General features: G+C 54.6%; 5 protein-coding genes across 5 annotated transcripts; 2 read left to right on the top strand and 3 right to left on the bottom strand.

The window, feature by feature from the left end:
- Positions 1-398: 398 nt before the first annotated feature.
- GUITHDRAFT_156426 (hypothetical protein) lies at positions 399-1933 on the top strand. The gene is made up of 2 exons (XM_005818990.1): positions 399-1544; positions 1807-1933. Exon 1 carries the CDS (start codon positions 872-874, stop codon positions 1532-1534), a length of 663 nt encoding a protein of 220 aa, XP_005819047.1. The 5' UTR covers positions 399-871; the 3' UTR covers positions 1535-1544; positions 1807-1933.
- Positions 1930-5349, bottom strand: GUITHDRAFT_121766 (hypothetical protein; the record flags this gene model as incomplete). The annotated part of the gene is made up of 20 exons (XM_005818989.1): positions 1930-1981; positions 2180-2257; positions 2307-2341; positions 2382-2448; positions 2654-2684; positions 2744-2775; positions 2828-2879; positions 2986-3053; positions 3129-3161; positions 3215-3287; positions 3335-3365; positions 3496-3538; positions 3585-3648; positions 3701-4424; positions 4534-4588; positions 4639-4711; positions 4767-4838; positions 4882-4960; positions 5137-5205; positions 5278-5349. 20 exons carry the CDS (start codon positions 5347-5349, stop codon positions 1930-1932), a joined length of 1803 nt encoding a protein of 600 aa, XP_005819046.1.
- Positions 5350-6170: 821 nt separating this feature from the next.
- GUITHDRAFT_82617 (hypothetical protein) lies at positions 6171-7581 on the top strand (the record flags this gene model as incomplete). Its single annotated transcript, XM_005818988.1, has 6 exons — positions 6171-6572; positions 6743-6819; positions 6877-6993; positions 7046-7108; positions 7157-7250; positions 7297-7581. Coding segments are annotated over 6 exons (1038 nt in total), but the record flags the coding sequence as incomplete, so codon positions are not given.
- Positions 7582-8184: 603 nt separating this feature from the next.
- GUITHDRAFT_121764 (hypothetical protein) lies at positions 8185-9530 on the bottom strand (the record flags this gene model as incomplete). The annotated part of the gene is made up of 9 exons (XM_005818987.1): positions 8185-8236; positions 8290-8408; positions 8454-8550; positions 8604-8678; positions 8732-8835; positions 8897-8976; positions 9032-9106; positions 9158-9194; positions 9414-9530. 9 exons carry the CDS (start codon positions 9528-9530, stop codon positions 8185-8187), a joined length of 756 nt encoding a protein of 251 aa, XP_005819044.1.
- Positions 9531-10149: 619 nt separating this feature from the next.
- GUITHDRAFT_121763 (hypothetical protein) lies at positions 10150-16910 on the bottom strand (the record flags this gene model as incomplete). The annotated part of the gene is made up of 35 exons (XM_005818986.1): positions 10150-10204; positions 10254-10303; positions 10509-10599; positions 10878-10930; positions 10979-11029; positions 11084-11107; positions 11158-11206; positions 11476-11552; positions 11834-11893; positions 11952-12002; positions 12057-12119; positions 12177-12242; positions 12292-12488; positions 12543-12631; positions 12685-12754; positions 12799-12904; positions 12954-12995; positions 13044-13115; positions 13254-13315; positions 13514-13568; positions 13626-13667; positions 13763-13807; positions 13852-13884; positions 14066-14116; positions 14170-14221; positions 14282-14445; positions 14684-14821; positions 14965-15201; positions 15258-15308; positions 15356-15385; positions 15453-15518; positions 15571-15602; positions 15659-15797; positions 15887-16306; positions 16359-16910. The coding sequence occupies 35 exons, from the start codon at positions 16908-16910 to the stop codon at positions 10150-10152; spliced, it is 3435 nt and encodes a 1144-aa protein (XP_005819043.1).
- Between the last annotated feature and the right edge of the window lie 794 nt (positions 16911-17704).

Below are 17704 nucleotides of genomic sequence, written 5' to 3'. Positions count from 1 at the left end.
TGGGAACTTTCACACGCCCGGTACCCCACCCCTATTTCGTAAAAATGGACTTTTGTGACCCTACCCTACTTATATGAGAACTCTACATAGTAAAGAGGGGGTACTTGAAAAATTTTATCTCCTGCCCCCCACCCCCACCCCCACCCCCACTCCCAGACCCTTCCCCTCCCCCCCATTGGGCCCCCCACTGGTCCCTCCTGCAATAGGTGTACCCCCACCCACCAATTTCCGTCTTACTACCCCTACATGAATTTCCGATGACCACCAAGGGGGTCGTTCATATCCATCTGACATGCCTACCCCACCCTCCCTTTCTCCCTTCACCACCCTACCTTCTCCCTGTCATCAGCCACCGCCTACCGCTTCCCCCCGTCCCTTCCACTCTCTGTCCGTCGCGGGATACCTGGTGACTGTCCCATCGCTGCCTGCCCTTCCTGTCTTGTCCTCCATCCTCCTGGTTTCTCTCTCCTTCTCCTTCTCTGCCTTCCTCTCCCTCCATCCTCCTGGTTCTCGTTCCTCCTCACTCTTCCCCCTCCCGCACCCCCCCCACCCATTCCCCTGATCCTCCTCCCCTTCCTTCGTGGCCCCTTCGCCTCCCTCCTCCTTTTCTCCGACCCGATCTTCTTGATCCTGGGCTATCCCTTCCTCCACAATTTAATTTTGAAAATCTCGTTACATCGTTACGTCGTTACATCATCTCCTCCCTCCCTCCCTCCCTCCCTTCCTTATACTGCCTTCTGCCTGTGACCATTTCTCAGTTTTCTTCGTTCTCAACACAATCACTCTGCTGCTTTCTTGGAGTTTCCTATTCTTCCTCCTTTCAACATCTGGTTTGACAGCCTCTTCTGTACATCGGTGGGTCCTTCCAGCCATGGAGACGGACTCAACCTGCGAACAGTCGCCGCAAGGGAAGCGGGTATCCAGACAAAGGTCCACCTCCCTGCACACGATAGAGGACAGCACGCTGGCGAGAGTCAAGGCCTGGCAACGAGCCAGGCGGGACAGCGAGGAGGGAACGACTTCAGCCTCGCTCATGCACACTGGCTCCTTCACACAGAAGAAGGATACTGGGTCCTTCGCGGAGAGGAGGGAGACTGGGTCCTTCACCAACAAAAGGGAGGCCCGGACTGGGAGGATGCTGAACATTGCCGACATTTACCTCTACACGGAGCTCAAGTCGTTGGACCCGAAGAATGCAGAGAGGTTTGTTAGAGAGGTCTTGGTGAACGACCTCCCTGCTGTGGGGGCTGAGGAGGGGCCCACAGAGGAGGAGGGGGCAAGAGCGGGGGTTGAGGAGGCAGAAGCAGGAGAGGCGGATTTCTCAGCAAGGAGCTCGGGCAGGGACTCCATGAAGTTGCTTCGAAGAAGCAGCTCGGAAGGACAGTTTGAAAGCGTCTCAGCTCAGCTAAAGTCCGGCCAAGCAGCAAGCGCGAACTCGGGCCTGATCTACACGTCAGAGGCCTACCTGGTGGAGAAGGAGATGGGGAGATCTGTCGTCAGAGACTTGCACTCAGATAGCACGAGGAGTCTCTAGATCCTCTCATGTGAGACGGCTCGCCTTGCTCTTCCTTGTGCTTCCACACTCTTCCTCCTAATACTTCTCCTCCCATTTTTCCTCCTCTGCTTCCTTCTCTGTCTCCTCCTACTACTCCTTCTCTTTTGTCTCCTCCTCTATCTCCTCCCCCTTGTCTTTCCTCCTTTCCTCTCCCTGCTGTGCTTCCCATAGGTGCTTGCCCTCACCTTCTCTATCCCCTCCTGCGTTCTCTCTACTTCACGTCATCCCCAGAGGCTGACTTTGTTGTGCAGTAACATCCACGGACAACTCGCGAAACTCCCGATGGTTGTCTTACAGACATGGATGAGTTGTAAAAGTATGCCCAAGTGCAGAGTGTTCACGTTCATGATGTTGTTGTATTGAATCAACGCAACTTACATTTGAGACTTCTCCGTTTCAAGGAAGTCGTCTGGAACCACCCAATACCTGTGCCAAGGGGCGTGAGTGAGGAGAGCCGGAGGAGGAAAGAGGAAGGGCAGGGCGAGAAAGGTGTCATCAGCGTTATGGGGGCAACACAGGACACCAAGGAAGGAGTCTGGACGGGAAAGAGAGCAGGAGGGAGTGATGGAGATGTAGAAGGGAAGGAGAACGGGACGGAGGATAAGGAGGACGGAGGAGGCGTACATGGAGTCCGTGAAAGTCTTGGCAACAGAAGGGCCTTTGATCCATCTTGCTACCAGCCCTCCAAGCAGACCAGTCCCTCTGCAGCAAGACAGTCACGAGCAGCAACCCTCCTCCTGCTCCTGCTTACAGTCCGACGCAGATGGTGATAGGAGCCATGTAGATCTGATCCGAGAACGGTCAGGAGACAGACTCGTCAGCGGACACTCGCCTGGTAAAGGGCCGTGTCCTTGTTCCCAACATGGTGCTGGAAGGTAAGATCCATTTCCAGCCTGTTGTTCAGAATGAGGGGAGAAAACAGGTGGGGTACCAGGTGGGATAGGTAGTGGGAACGAGAAGGGGCAAGAGGTGGGAAAGAAGGTGGGGTAGGAGGTAGGAACAAGAGGGGTCAAGCAGTGGGAAAAAAGGTGGGGTAGGAGGAGAGGAGGTGGGGAAGGAGGTGGGGAAGGAGGTGGAGTAAGGAGATTATCTGTTCACCAATATGGCAGCGTCTTAGTCTGCGTGCTTGCTGGATTAAAAAAGAGTCAAAACTCCTACGACGAGGAGACGAGCAGCGCAAGAACTTACAATACTGGATCCCCGACCAAGGGCCCTTGTACCTGTCCCATCACCTTCAGCCGCTCCTCCCTTATTATCTTCCAACAGCCTCACCTGCTGTCCAGACCCCAGACGGCAATAATTCCAGCGATCCATGCGATAAGACCTGTTCCACCATCCTCAGCCGCTGCTCCTGCTCCTGCTCCTGCTCCTGCTCCTGCTCCTGCTCCTGCTCCTGCTCCTGCTCCTGCTATCTTCCTTTTCCTCCTCACCTGGAAAGGCATGCAAGGATATGACCCCGACTGTATCCGTGATGCCAGTCTTCCTCTCCAGAATTCTCCTGTGGTCGAGATCAGAAGCTTGACAGAAGGAGGGAGTAGGCGAGAGCAGAGGAGAGGGGAGGTAAAAGCTTCACCTCAAGAAGTGATGGGACGTGCTGCATACGAAGCTGCGGCCGAAGATATCGAGTCAAGTAAGGAGACTATTAAGTCAGTCTCTCACCCTCCAATGACGCCAATGATGAGGGCGTGCTGAGGTTTTGCAAAAAGACTGACGACAGAGGAGATCGAGACACCTTGAACGAGCATCAGCATCGCAACTCCTCCAGCCTCTCCCGCACACCTCCTGCCAACGAAGATCGTTGCACGTCCGCCTGCCCAGTCAAGGCCGTGTCAAGCGAGCGAGGCTGATTGGAGGAAGAGACAGGAGGGGGAGAGTGGAGAGGAGGGTGGAGGAGGAGAGTGGAGGAAGAAAGTGGAGGAGGAGAGAGAGAAGAGACTAACAGGGTCAAGCTTCAGCTGTCTAGAGTACATGGACGAGAAGATCCTGCAGGAGGCTCGTCAAGGTCATGGGGAGAGCAGGAGCAGATCACATAGAAGCGACGCAGCTGCTGAACAGAGACAAGTACGTATTGACAACCACCGCCTGCTGGGCCGCTGTAGGAGGTGTCAAGTATACACTGACCAGGCAAGGGCAAGGCAAGGTAACCAGCTGGAGCGAAGTAGGCGTTGAAGGAGGGGAAAGTCATCCAGTTGAGAATCGTTCCAATTATCGCCATCACGTCAGCGTTGTACCTTGGAGCATTGTCCGGGTTCTCGGCACTTCCCTTGAGGGTGGCAAGGAGGGTACAGCCGATGCCGAAGCAAGCTCCGAAGAGGTGGATGACACAGGATCCTCCCAGGTTGTCGTATGCGCCCATGACGTACAGGTTCAGCCAGAAGTTGACGCCGTAGGCCGTCACGCAGATCATGCTCACCGCTGACAGCTGGGCAAGGGAGACTTTTCCTAGCAAGATGCCCATGGTGATCTGCACAGGAACAGTAGCAAACAGGCCTTCCATGATGGCCGGCGAAGTGATCGCCATGGTGTTGTCAAAGTCCGTCCTCCCTGTGACGTACAAGGCGTGCTTGGCATGGTGCGGGAGCTCGGTGATTTGCGATCGGTTCTGTGCAAACATGCGGAAGATGTAGCAGGTGCAGGCCTGTCGTTGCTGGATCTCCTGGAAGGTACCTTGAATCACCTCGGCCTTCAAGGCTTCGAGGCAGTTGGGATTCCCGCTACAAGTTGGAACATCGCAAGTCTTGGAGATCAACCAATCACAATGCATCCTGTCAATGAGCTGCATCCAGAAAAATCCCCACTGACTGGCGATAGAGGCAGCCAGGAGACCGAAAGCGATTGTGCTGAAGCCGAACTTACGCAGGAAGGAATACTGTCAAGAAAGCAATCATGTGCCGAAATATCGTCAATTCCGTGCACCCCACAATCGTCATCATCATCATCACCACCACCACCACCACCACCACCATCCTTATTGTCACCTGCATTCCAAATCCAAGGTAGACATAGGTAACGATCTCAATCTGAAACTTGTATCTGAACAGCAGCATCGTCAACCGAATCACCTCTCGTCCTCTCGCTCTCACTCTCTCTGTAGCGTCGGCTGACTCAACTGGGGCCCTAGAGTGCCATCCGGCCGGGGGCCCACAATGTCATATCCTGAGTCTAGCGTCAGAGGAGACCTTGGAGGGTCAGTACGAGGAGTTGAGTATACCCGGGGGGTAGCGCTTGAACGGAGTTACTGACTCAGGCTCCTGGAAGATCGGACCTCCAGGCTCGCCGAGACCTGAGGAGGATGAGAAGCACGATGAGCTGCAGCTTGAGGATACCCGGGGCTGGAAAGATGTCGGGTGGCTTGGGGAATGTCTCGTGCACGACGTAGAAGTAGTAAACTACGATAATGATGGCCTGAATGCACCGTGAGTGGGAGGAGGAGCAGGAGGAGGAGGAGGAGGAGGAGGAGGAGGAGGAGGACGAGGAGGACGAGGACGAGGACGAGGACGAGGACGAGGACGAGGACGAGGACGAGGACGAGGACCAGGACGAGGACGAGGACGAGGAGATTGCAGTCATGCAGAGCTTACCTGGGCTAATGCAATGGTGACGAGATGTGATGGTTGTAGCGCTAGATCAGACTGATATGACGTATCCTCCTGAAACAACAAACTCACTTGAGTACTACAAGGGCAGCTGTGCTCAGAGTGCTTCATAGGAGAGTGCACGACCTCATCGATCTTCTTCCTCTTCTGGAAGATCGCCTTGACCAGCTTCAACGGATTCAGATCCTTGAGCCCCATGACTTCGACTTCCGGCAAGTCGCGGGATGCAGAAAGCGGCTTCGGGGAGCTGGACCCTCCCTCCCTTGCTTCGTCTCAACTTGTCTTTCCTCTCTCTCTCTCTTTTCCTCTCTCCTCCTTTCAACCTGCTTCCCCTTGCTCTCTCCTCCTCCTCCTCCTCCTCCTGCTTAGCCCTCCCACGTTCCGCACGCCGCCATGCACCGAAAGGGCGCGTCTACTTTTCACTCAACTCCCGCAGTCCTGGTACAAAAGCATATTATGGACCCCCTTGGTAAAGAGAAAGTGTGAGGGGTGGGTACTGGTTTGACAGAGCTTTTCAAAAGGTTAGCCAAATAGAGTTGACTGAATAAAAGATAAATGTTCTACAAAAATCAGGTGCGCCTCGGTGTTTCAATAGACTTAAGTATAAAGGCAGATATTTGGAGTTCTGTTTCCATTAGTCTGAGGGTAGGCAGCAGCCGGAAGGCAGTGGAATGGCGACAGCTAGATGAACGGGCTAGCAGGCAGGGGAAGCAGGAAGAGGAGAGGAGAAGCGACGAGAAGAGAGGAAGAGAGAGAGAGGAGGAACGAGGAGACAGAAGAAGAGAGGAGAGGAGGGGGGGTAGCAAGGCCGAGGTCACCCAGTGAAGCTGAGGAGGTGCTGTCACCACCACTCTAGTTTGTCGTCGAGGCTGATGCTAGCAAGCTGATTTCGCCCCGAGCAAGCAGCGTCGTCGACATGATCTCACACTCCTGTGCTTCAGTGGTGAGAGCACGACGAACCTCCCTGCGGACCTGAGTGCTGCTGACAGGTGTTCACTGTCCTGTTCGTCCTTGCCGGGATTGTGCTTGCGGCCTGCCCGCTCGTCGTCTTCTTCCTGTACGATAACTTTAAGGACAGAGTGCCCACCCACACGATCGGCTGGCTGATTGCAACATGCTTCGTCGCAGTGACGCTCCCCATCTCCATATGGGAGATCATCATGCACCTGCGGTACATGCAGGTCCCCCTGCTCCAGGTCCCGGTCATTCGTATTCTTTGGATGGTGCCGATCTATACCGTCGACTCATGGCTGGCTCTGCGATTCTCCTGGACGGAACTCCGCACTCTCTCCCTGTACATCAACGTGGCCAGGGAGTGTTACGAGGCCTTCGTCGTCTACAACTTCCTCATCTTCCTGGCTCGATACGTCGCCATCGCTGGCAGCTCCACTCTGCAGAGAGAGGAGTCGTCCATGGGGAACGTGGCACGATCAAGCTCTGTGAACACTGAGACGTGCAGCGAAGAGGGGAGCAGGAAGGAGGAGCTGCGGAACATGGACGCGCAGCTGAAACGGATCCTTGCCCGCAAGCCTGCGGTGAGTTTGTGGCGAGATATTTGATGGAGCCTTGAGGATTCATCTTTCTTTGACAGGTTCCTCACATATTCCCGATGAGCTGCATGCTCGAACCATGGGACACGACTTCAACGGCTCACCATGAGTCTTGTCTGTTCCTCAGGTTTGACCGGAACATCGCTACCTCCCGCGATTGACCGCCCTGCAACAGTCGAGTCAAGAGCGGCGTCGTTCAGTACATCGTTGTCAAGCTCGCATGCGCGCTTGCGGCGTTCATCTTGAAACCTCTGAGCATGTGGGGAGAAGGGCGTCTACAACCATCTCAAGGGTGTGAACTTGATCTGGTGGCGGACAGCGGCTGACTCTTGCTCGCCCAACAGGTTCTTCTGGGCCGCCATGGTCACAAACTTTAGCCAGGCCTGGGCCCTCTACTGTCTGATCCTGTACAAACTTGGATGACTTTGGTAGCTCCTCTGATTCCTCGTTGTCAGCTTCTACAAGGGGCTCCGCCACGAGCTCGCCCCGATGAAGCCACTCGGGAAGTTCCTTGCCGTGAAGGCGATTGTGTTCTTCTCCTTCTGGCAGGTTTCACCTGCGAGATTCGTTGGTCCACCTTGACTCTCTCCCTCAGTCGCTCGCCATCGCCATCTTGGTTCAGCTCGACGTGATCGCTGAGATCCCTTCCATCTACCCAGAGACGTCCGAGCTGGCGGCGGCAACGCAAGACTTTCTCATCTGCATCGAGATGCTCATCTTTGCCATTGTGCATCATACCGTCTTCTCCTACAGAGAGTTCCTGCACGAAGACCCCCAGGTCTCAAACATCGAGCTCGATGTGGAGAACTCTGAGCCCGGCAGGAAGGACTTCAAGTCAAGGTCTTTCCTCCATCTTCCTCCTCCCCTTGTCTCAGCTTGACTGCCTGCCAGTTTGAAGGCCATGGTCGACCTTGACGACCTCTGGCAAGACACTCGAGGCACACTCGCTCCCATCCTCCCCAGGAGACCCTATCCTGTGCGCCTCCTGCAACGATCCCTCGACGCGCGTTCCTAACAGGACCTTACAGGTCTTCAAGGTCCCCCAAACGATACGCAGCAGCTACGGCAGGGACAGCAGGAGCACGGGCTCAAGCATGAGCTCAGGTGACTTGCTTGCTTCACGTCCACCAGCGTTGAGGTTTCTTCCGGCTAGAAGTACAAGAGCACGTGGAGGCAGGAGCCAAGAGCAGCAGCACCTTGAATGAGCCGCTGCTGGATGGATGTAAAGAAGCATGTGAATAACTCAGGGCGACGAAGGGCGGCCGATGTGACGTCGCCGCGACAGACCTGATTGTTGAGATAGTGTATACTGACTAGTTTCTCTCTTCCCACACGCGTTTGTTCCCGATGCTTGTTTCTGTACTTCAGATCCTCGAGCTATGATATTGTGATCCCTCCGAAGAGAAACCAGCGGCAGAGGCGATGTCACCGTACAGTGTGGATTGATTTTTAATGTACAAGGCCAATGCCAGTCGTCTCCTGTCTACAACTTCACCTCGAAGTCTTCGCTCTGAATCAACGGTTTGCTCCCATCCCTGCAGATGCAACCATGATGAGGAGACAACCAGAGGCCGCAGCAAGGCGCTACCTGCTCATGAAGTTCCCGGGTACCCACCCCTCCTTGAAGGGCCTCCCGTCGTTGGACAGCTTGTACACCAAGCACCACCCGTCCTCCGGTCGCAGGTGGAGCAGGACGAACTTCTCCCCCTGCAAGAGAGGGTTGAGACTCGAGCGACGACCTGGCACTCTGACCTCTTCCATGTCCAGCTCTTGTCGAGGGTCGGGGTCGAAGGGGAGGTCGGGGCTAGCTTTGTAGGGGTAGAGCGCTGTGATGTAGTCGGTAGACACCCTGAGGGTACAACAAGCATCGTCAGCGTGCAGAGAGCTGTTGTCAAACATCACTTCTTTCTTGATCCGCGAGGAGACATCAAGAAATCAGGAAACTTGTACATGTCCGTCTTCTCTTGCGGCTTTGCACTGAAGGATAAGGTCAGGGAGAGCAGCTGTGATGGTGCTGATGAATGATTCACTTGCTGCTCGACAGGAACTTCTGACACGGGAGATGCCCGTGCTGCAATGCCAAGTCCTCAGCAGTCTCTCCAAGTTTGTTGCGGAGCGCACAGTCAGCCCCGTTCTGCCGACAAGTCAAGACAAACTGTCCTTGCAACCAAGAACAATGTTTCGAGGCTGCTCACCCGCGTTAAGATGTGGCATACAAGCAGATGTCCATTCTTCGCAGCTTTGTGAAGAGCGGTATTCCCTTCATGGTCGGAAGCTGCAAGGAATGACCATGAGCTCACATCGCATTTCCTTCCTAGAAAGTTGACAACCGTTCACGTCGAACTCCCTCGTCGTGCTGAAGAGCCCGATGATCATATCGGCTTTCCCACCCTCAGCCATGGCACCTGGAGGAAGGAATTGAACGCTGTTATCGATCAACAGGAATGTCTGCGCACTGAGAAATCTCTGATTGTTTTCTTGCACCTTCATCACCTACAAGAAGATTTTCACTTTCACAGCAACGATTTCAATCATGGAAGCTCATGGGCGTGAGTTTGGATGCACATACAACAAACCATGTTCACCGATACGAATTCACAACTACTTCGACCAGAAATGCAGAGGGATAGACGACAGGATCAAGTCAACCTCCCCTCCCCTCCCCACCTCTCACAGACACGGGAAACTTGGTGTTCATGATCATGAGCTTACGCTGTAGCAGTCGCCTTCGAGCTCCTTCTTCCCCTGCGCTGACTTCTGTGCCAGGCATCCACATCCCATCCATCCTGGCCCCTCGTCCTCCCTCTCCTTGGACCCATTCCCTCCCATGCCTGCAGCGCTTCAAGTTCAGGCTCCACCCCACCCCCGACCACCCCCGCCAAGGCTTCTCGGTCCGAATTTGCTCCGTTTCGTACCCCTTGTTTTCCCACAATGGACCCACCGGCTGATCCGAGAACTACCACCCCCCCCCCCTACCGGCACTACTCCGATACGTCGAGGTCGAGGGGTTGCTACAGGTAACTGAATTCTTTGTACCTGGTCGCCTGCTGTTGTGGTACAAATATTTCAGTCAATCCGAGTACTTCCTCGCGCCCACAAAGTTCGTTACAGCGGCCGGGGCGGGCCCGGTGACCGGTATCCTGATATATCATATATGAGTCTCGTTCCTTACCGGGGCCCGGGCCCGGGCCCGGGCGGCCACAGCGACATGGTCCTGCAGGATGAGGGTTCAACGGTTGGTTCTCGCTGTCTTTTCTCTTCTCGCCGCGCGGCGGCCGTATGGCCCGGTGTGCGACAGTGTGTAACGTGATGGCTGAAATGGAATGATGAGAACACTTGAAACAACTCTTCCACCTATGGCTAGCAATGGATTCTACTCTCAACCGCCGCAGAGAACTACTAGTAGCTGAGCTGACAGGAGTCGGAGCAGGTGTGATGAAGGACTTGATCAAACGATGCTCATGACGACGTTCTTCAACAATTTCGACGAAGATTGCATGACCCTGCTGTCTTACTGGCTCAGCTCAAGAATGCGAGCGCGGCGCTACTAACCATGCTTCTCCGACGTCATGGCGATAAGAGCGGAGCTTCTCAATCCACAGCTAGGGAACCAGTGAGGAGCAGAAGAAGGTGCGTGAAAGTTGTGGGGGAGGGAGGGGGCAGGGAGGAGGAGGAGGAAGACAAAAAGGAGGAGAGGGAAAGGAAGTCAAGGGGGAGGACTCGAGGGAATGAAAGTCAAGGAGGAGGACAAGGAGGACAAGGAGGACAAGGGGGGCAGGCGGGCAACGAGAGGTGATGGAGATGTACCGTCCTGATTTCTCGCTGCAACCCGGCGTTGAGCACCTTGTACTTGTTCTTGAGGCTGAGCCCGACCTCCTCGCCAGCGTCACGAGTCTTGCTGTTGCGAATGATACAAGTCATGAGGGAGAGCTAGGAGGGGAGATGAAGAGAGGAGAGAGGAAACGAATGGAGGCAGATGAGGGACGGGGCAGAAGGAGGGGAAGGAAGGGAGGAGGAGGAGGAGGAGGAGGAGGAGGAGGAAGAGGGGGGGGGGGGATAGGGGCGGAGGAGAAGGGAGGACGAGGAGGAAGAGGAGAAGGGAGAACAAAGAAAGGAAAAGGACGAGGAGGAACGGAGGAGGAAGGATGCGAGTAAGGGAAAGTAGGATCGCGTTACCCCTTGTTGAACGCTGCTGCCAGCTCTGTTTGCAGGTCCACCTTCTTGGTGTCCTAAGACTCGTCATGCGCTTGTTAGAACAGCAGGCAAGGCGTCCCAACCTCCATGTCCTCCTTGAATCGCTCCCGCACGGCTGTAAGATCCTCAAGAACCTGAGAGGGGAGGAGGAAGGATGAGAAGAAGGGAGGAGGATGGTTGTGAAGGACCTTGGTCTGTCCTGTGAACGTCTCCTGCACGCAAATCCAGTCAGCATCGTCGAGTTGAGGCCGACTTCCCTCACATGCATCGCGTTGCGGATCCTCTTCTGCCGCTCTTGGAGGAACACGATCCTGACTCGGAATGTGAGGGGCGAGGAGGGGGAAGGAGAGAGGACTGAGAGGGGGGAAGGAGGGGATGGGAGTAGCAAGGAAAGAGCAAGAGGAGGAAGGACTATGGAGGAAAGTTGAGAGGACTATGGTGGGGAGGAAGGTGGAGGAGGATGAAGGAGAATCGAGAAGAGGATGGAGAGGAACGGACCTGTCCTGTGAGTCATGCAGAGCTTGATTCAAGTTCTCCTGGGTCATCTGCGAACCCGTCAGCCGTCAGTGTCTCAGCTCACATGGTTGACTCTGCCTTGTACTCGTCGATGACGCCCTTCAACCGGTTGATCTCCCTTTCCAAGTCCCCGTTGTCGAGCTGTCAATTCTGTATCGTGAGGAGGAGGACGAGGAGGAGGGAGGATAATGAGGAGGACGAGGAGGACGAGGAGAAAGAAAGGAAGAGGAGCCAGGATGATGATGATGATGATGATGATGATGATGATGATGATGATGATGATGATGATGATGATGATGATGATGATGATGATGATGATGATGAGGAGGAGGAGAAGGAGGAGGAGGAGGAGGAGGACGAGGTGGTGGTGGTGGTGGTCGTGGTGGTGGTGGTGGAGGAGGAGAGAACTCTGATACTCTCACCTTCTGATCGTTGAGCTCCTGGAAGAGCCTTCGGTTCTCCATCCTCACTTCGTCCAGCATCTGGAAGCAACAGGATGAATCTCTCCTCCCCTGCCCTCCTCCTCCTCCATCTTGTTACGTGTGACGTGTCGTCGTGATTCCTCCTCGTCTCGTCTGCCACCCTTCTCACCTGACGGCGCCGTCAGCATGGCGCGGCCGTGCGATCAAGAGTGCGAGTGCGGACATGCTCGATGTCGATTGTGAGGAGTTGGAATTTCCTCATGTAGTTGTTCTTCTCTTCATACACCTTTGGACAACGTCGGCGTCAGCGTTCCAGCTGTCAGGTGCCCTGACATGGCCTGACGTTTCTCAGCTCGTTTTCGATCTTCACGTACTGCTCCTCCAGCCTCCTTATGTTCACTTGGGCGTCCTGCACCAGTCACAGGCTGAGGGATCAGGAGCTGTCATCGATAGGATACCGCACTCTGCGAGCTGATCGCAACTTGTTCCACGTCTACCAAACACATGCTCTCATTCACCATCCCACGAGAGGAGAGCCAACCATCGCCTTGCGATCCCTCCCGCACGGGACCGGCTTGTATCTTGTCCTTTTCAAGAAACGACTTCTCGTACAGAGCTTGCAAGGCAGCATATCTCTGACGAAGAGCTTGAAGATCTACAGGTCCACCCATCAATCTTCACCCATCACGACTTGCTGTTGCTAAGGAACCTCTCTCCAGCTGATCGCAGCGCTCGGCACGTGACTCGCTCTCCCGCTGCAAGTCAAGGTTGGCTGCCTCCGCCCGATCCAGCTGATCCCTAGCTCGACCAGTCACACGTGCTGACGTGTCGGAGGTGAAGCAAGGGTCTACCTCAGCACCGACAAAGATTCAGCAGCAATGGGCGTCTCCTCCGTCTGTGACGAGCAGTCGACAGCGAGTCCTGACCACTGCAGCTCAGTCAGAGGCTAAGAGGAGGAGGAAGACGCGATGGGTCGACAGGCTTCAGTCTTCGCTCCATGGTCTCTCGGGCCGAGTCGAACTTGGCGATGAGATCTTCGAACCTGTTCGTGACATCTTCTCTCCTGGAGAGCTTGCAGACGAGGTTTGTCATGAGATGGCGATCAGGTCCAGGGCTGTACCTCAGTCTTGTTGTCGTTGTTTTCTTGTTGCAACTGGACGGACTGAGTGTGAGGAGACAGTCAAATGTGTTGGTTGAGTTTTCGACTTACGACTCGAAGTCTCAAGGCAGTTTCTTGTTGCTGCTCCTCAAATTCCTTGGTCCTCTTCCACAGCAGGTAGCGCTGGGGGAACGTCAGGCGGCGTCCGAGGGCGTTACGATAGAGAAAAAGATGGGGAGGAAGGAGATGAGAGAAGGTAAGAACGATGAAGAGCGGGTGAGTAAGATATCAAGAGGCTCGTTCCCGCTCCAAGGTGCTTACCAGAGCCAAGAGAGCAAACTTGTTGTACTTGACGATCTGCTTGAGTTGCCGATGCTGGTCGTCTGCACCAACAGGCTCACGATGCTGCGTCACGAGGGGACGAGGGAGGAAGGAAAGGAGGAAAGAGAGGGGAGGAGGGAGTGGGGTAGAGAGCATGCAGGAGGGAGAAGGGGAGAGGTAGACGAGGAGGGAGGAGGAGGGAGAGAGGGAGGAGGGAGGAGGAGGGAGGAGGAGGGAGAGAGGGAGGAGGGAGGAGGCACCTGCAGCCCTGAGCTGCTGCTGCAAGTCTCGCTTCTCCGTGAGGAGGTTGAGGATCTGAAGGAGAGGAGGAGGAGTCATCTCCTGTCTGCCCCATCATGGCGAGTGACTCACGTGCTGGGGCTTCGCGTCCTTGGCCCACATGGCTCCGTTGAACTGAAAGGTAACGTGTGCAACAGGAGCATCAGGACGGCGATCAAGCAGGGAAAGATGCAACTCTGTTTGCACTACCACATGTGAAAGAAGAGTACCTGAGTTGTTACTTCCCGCAGAACAAACTGGAAGGGCGAAGAAGACTTCAGCGTCAGGATGAGAGTCAGACTGCAAATCTCTTGCGAACCTCTAACGCTGCTTGCTTCTCAAGGTGGACTTCCTGCAGATAGGTGTCACTGTCAATTCTCAAAGGTATCAGAACACCACTCATCATCATCATCATCATCATCATCATCATCATCATCATCATCATCATCATCATCATCATCATCATCATCATCATCATCATCATCATCATCATCATCATCATCATCATCATCATCATCATCATCATCATCTACCTCTTTCGCCAGAGAGGACTCAAGCTCAGCTTGTTGTCTTCTACAAAGATCCTAAAACATTGCAATCGATAAGTCTCCAGCCAAACTTGACTTGCACAAAATACTCTCTGAGCTCTCAGTTCAGTGACAAGGTTGTACAACTCTGCCTTGCTCTCCCTTGGAAACAGGAGGCGTCAAAGAGAATTTGGGAAGTCGAGAAAAGCAGCAGGGAGAAACCATTTCAACCCGCAGGAACAAGTGAAGGAGAACAAGGCAGACCTGGTAGAGATCTCTAGATGCTTTTCAAGTCTCCTGCACCTGCTCTCTGAGTCTGCGAGCTTGCGAACAAGCTGATCGATGCAGAGCTGCTTTGCGTCTTCCCTCATCTCCTGCTCCGCCGGCTGAGGCAGCCAAGTCGTCAGAGGCAGCAGCCCCGTCCATGGCCGAGGGGAGTCGAGAAACAGCAAAGGGAGGGGGGGAGCAAGCAATGATGGAGGGAAGGGAGGTAGGAGGAGGAGGACGAGGACGAGGATGATGATGATGAGGAGGAGGAGGAGGAGGACGAGGATGATGATGATGAGGAGGAGGAGGAGGAGGGAGGAGAGGGAGGAGAGGGAGGAGAGGGAGGAGGAAATTCACCATTCGCTGGCCCCCTTCCTTGACCTGCTGTGATGCGGCATTTCCGGACTTCACCTCCTTCGTCTCCTTTCTAGTCTCTCCTCGAGCAAATCCATTCGCAGTCTCCATGTTGTACCTTTCCAGCTCTTGCGCCTTGGCCTGTTTGCAAGGAAATCAACACAGATATGTAGTGAGGTCAAGGAGGAGACAATCTCTGCTTCAAGGTCTTCGTTGATGACTTCCGTTCTTGTCAAATTGTGTGTCTCCCTGTAATCTTGTGCAATGGCGATCGTGTCACTCACCTGACGTGTCCTGTCAAGAACATGCCCAAGAGCGACAACACGCGAACAACACAACGACTTGTCTCCTTCTCCTCCCGGCATCACATTCCAACACAATATCAGATGGACCTGTTTCAGCGTGAGCAGCCTCTGAAGGCGCGAGATCTCTTGTTCGAAGATCGACTTCTGCTTCCCCCAGGCCTCTTGCTTCATGATCAGATCTCCCTTACACAGCTGAAGCTCGTTGTATGTTGTGCTCTACAAGTGAAAACAGCAATCAGAAACCAGCTCGATGTGTAGCGAGCGATGACAACCAAGTTCGACTCTAGCTTTGCTACAGACAGCTCCAGCGCCCCTCTGTCGTCCTTCGACACCTTCATGTCAGACTTCGTTCATGGCCTCCGCTACCTACCCGAAACACTTCCTCTGCTTCCTGGTACGCCTGAAGAAAACACGTCAGTTTCAAAACGCAGAACAATCAGGTTTGAATCTTGAAGCATGTGCATTACCCGGTCCTTCTCTGAAGACAATTTGATCTTCAGATCATCGATCATGTCTTTGTAACCATTCTTCTCCTGTCCAACAAGCTGAGTCCACATCTCGTCTGCTTCACTTGAAGTGCTCTACCCTCATTTCTGCGTCAAGGTTGGACTTGAGCTCTTCGTGCACCATCAGCAGACGATTCACCTGATGGTGAAATCAATCAAAATAACACTTTGATCATCATCGTCGTCATCGTCATCATCATCGTTGTCGTCATCGTTGTCGTCATCATCATCATCATCGTCATCGTCATCGTCATCGTCATCGTCATCGTCGTCGTCGTCGTCATCATCATCATCATCACACCATTTCTCATATCGTCACCACACCCCTTTCAATCGCTACCATCACGATCGGCGACGTCATTCACGCAGCGTGCAGCAGTACAACTACACATCACCTTCTCTTCGAGAGCCTGCTTGTAAGCTTTGATCTCATCGTTCTCCAACATCAAGAAATGTTTCTCCTCCCTCAATTTCGACATCTCCTTTTCCACCTCCCTCTCCTTCTCCTCTCTCCGGCCGTCCAATTGCATGCCATCGGTGATCAGAGGCGTTCGGGGAGAAGGGAGGATGTTCGACGAGAACTGTTCTATGATCTCATCGCGCCTCTCCACGTCCAGTCTTAGCTCAGCTATCGTTTTCTCAGCTTCCCCCATTTCTCCTTCAAGCTCTTCAACGCGGATGTTCGCCCTTGTAAGGGCTGTGAAGATCTCTGCCGCCTTCTCCTCCACCTCTCTCATCCTCCGCTGCGCCTTCTCCGTCTGCAGGAAGTGATTGTCCTGCTCGTCCGCGATCCTCCTCGAGCAGTCCAGCCGAACCTGGAGTCCTGTGGTCAGCAAGCACCCATCAGCCAACACAAGGACATGACACCTGCAGAGCAGCCTGCTCGTCTTGTAGCCTTCTCTTCTCTTCCACCAGCAGTTGGACCTGTTCCCGACACTCCTGCAGCTGCAGCTCCCTCTCCCCCATCCCCTTCTTGTTGGCTTCAAGGATGTACCTCATGGCCTGCAGCTCTCTGCTCATGTACTCCCTGTCTTGCTCCACGTCCAGCATCCTTTTCGTCGTGTTGACAACCTCCAGCTCCCTCGCGTTCACGGCGTCCTTTAGTCTCGCGACCTCTGCTATCGCCTCCTTCAGCCTCTCCTGCGCTAGCTCCTTCTGCCTCTGCTCGATTCTCTGCTTCTCCTCGACCTCTCTTCGCTTCCGATTCTCGATCTCCATGCTTACTTGCAGCTCTTCCATCGCTCTCTTCATCCTCACCAGCTCTTCTCTGCTTCGAACGACCTCTCTTCCCTCGAGCGCCATGGCAGCACGAAAGGTCTCCTTCTCTGCCTTCATTCTCGAGAGCTCTTCTCTATCATCCTCCATGGTCTCCCGTGCCTGCTGACGCTTGTCCTCCACAGGTTGTGCCTTCCTCATCATCGTCACTGCATCCCGATGGGCTCACAAAGTACAGCAGGGCTCCTCCAAGTATGACAGACGAGCGTTCCAGGCGTCATCTGCGCTCAGCAGCTCTTGAGCGCGGAGGCATCAACAGCAGGAGCTTGCCAAGCATCGCCCCGACATGTGACCCGGTCAAACTTTTGATGGGGAGGCTGGGGCAGGAGTCTGGGGCAGGCTCTGGGGCAGGCTCTGGGGCGAGCTCGCTCGGAACTCGATCCGACTCGGAGTCCGTCGGACCGACTGTCCAGCCGCTCGGACTCCGTCCGTCGGGCCGGCGGGCCCACTCGTGACTCGGAGGCCCTGAGGCGGGCGTCCGAGAGGTGACGGCCACTCCCGGTCCGTCGGGCCCCTCAGCGATCTCCAACCGTCGTGACCGATCGGACAGCCAGTGGTCAAGGAGGCCTTTACTCAAAGTTAACTAGTATGTGATGTTTAACTTAACTTTGAGTAAAAGTAACACCTACTGAAAGTACTCTCCTGATTGTCCTCGTACTGATTTTTAACTTAACTTTGAGTAAAGTTCCGGGAGTGACCCGGCCGGGTGCAGGCAAGTTCGAGTACTACCGGGTGGTGACCCCACGGTGGTCTCGACCAGGGTTTGACAGGGGACGGACGGGGCTCAAGAGTACCCCCACCTCTCTCTCAAAGTTAACTATTTCTCCGAGGTATCACTACGTAGTCACTGTCTCTTGCAGCCGCTACTCCACCCCACCCACCTCACTGGGGGTGACTGCTAGCCTGCTGTCAACGGTGATAGGGGGTAGTACCACACC

This window comes from Guillardia theta (assembly GCF_000315625.1).
Source record: "Guillardia theta CCMP2712 unplaced genomic scaffold GUITHscaffold_252, whole genome shotgun sequence".
Classification (NCBI taxonomy): domain Eukaryota; class Cryptophyceae; order Pyrenomonadales; family Geminigeraceae; genus Guillardia; species Guillardia theta.
This window is presented reverse-complemented; position numbering and strand designations above follow the sequence as displayed.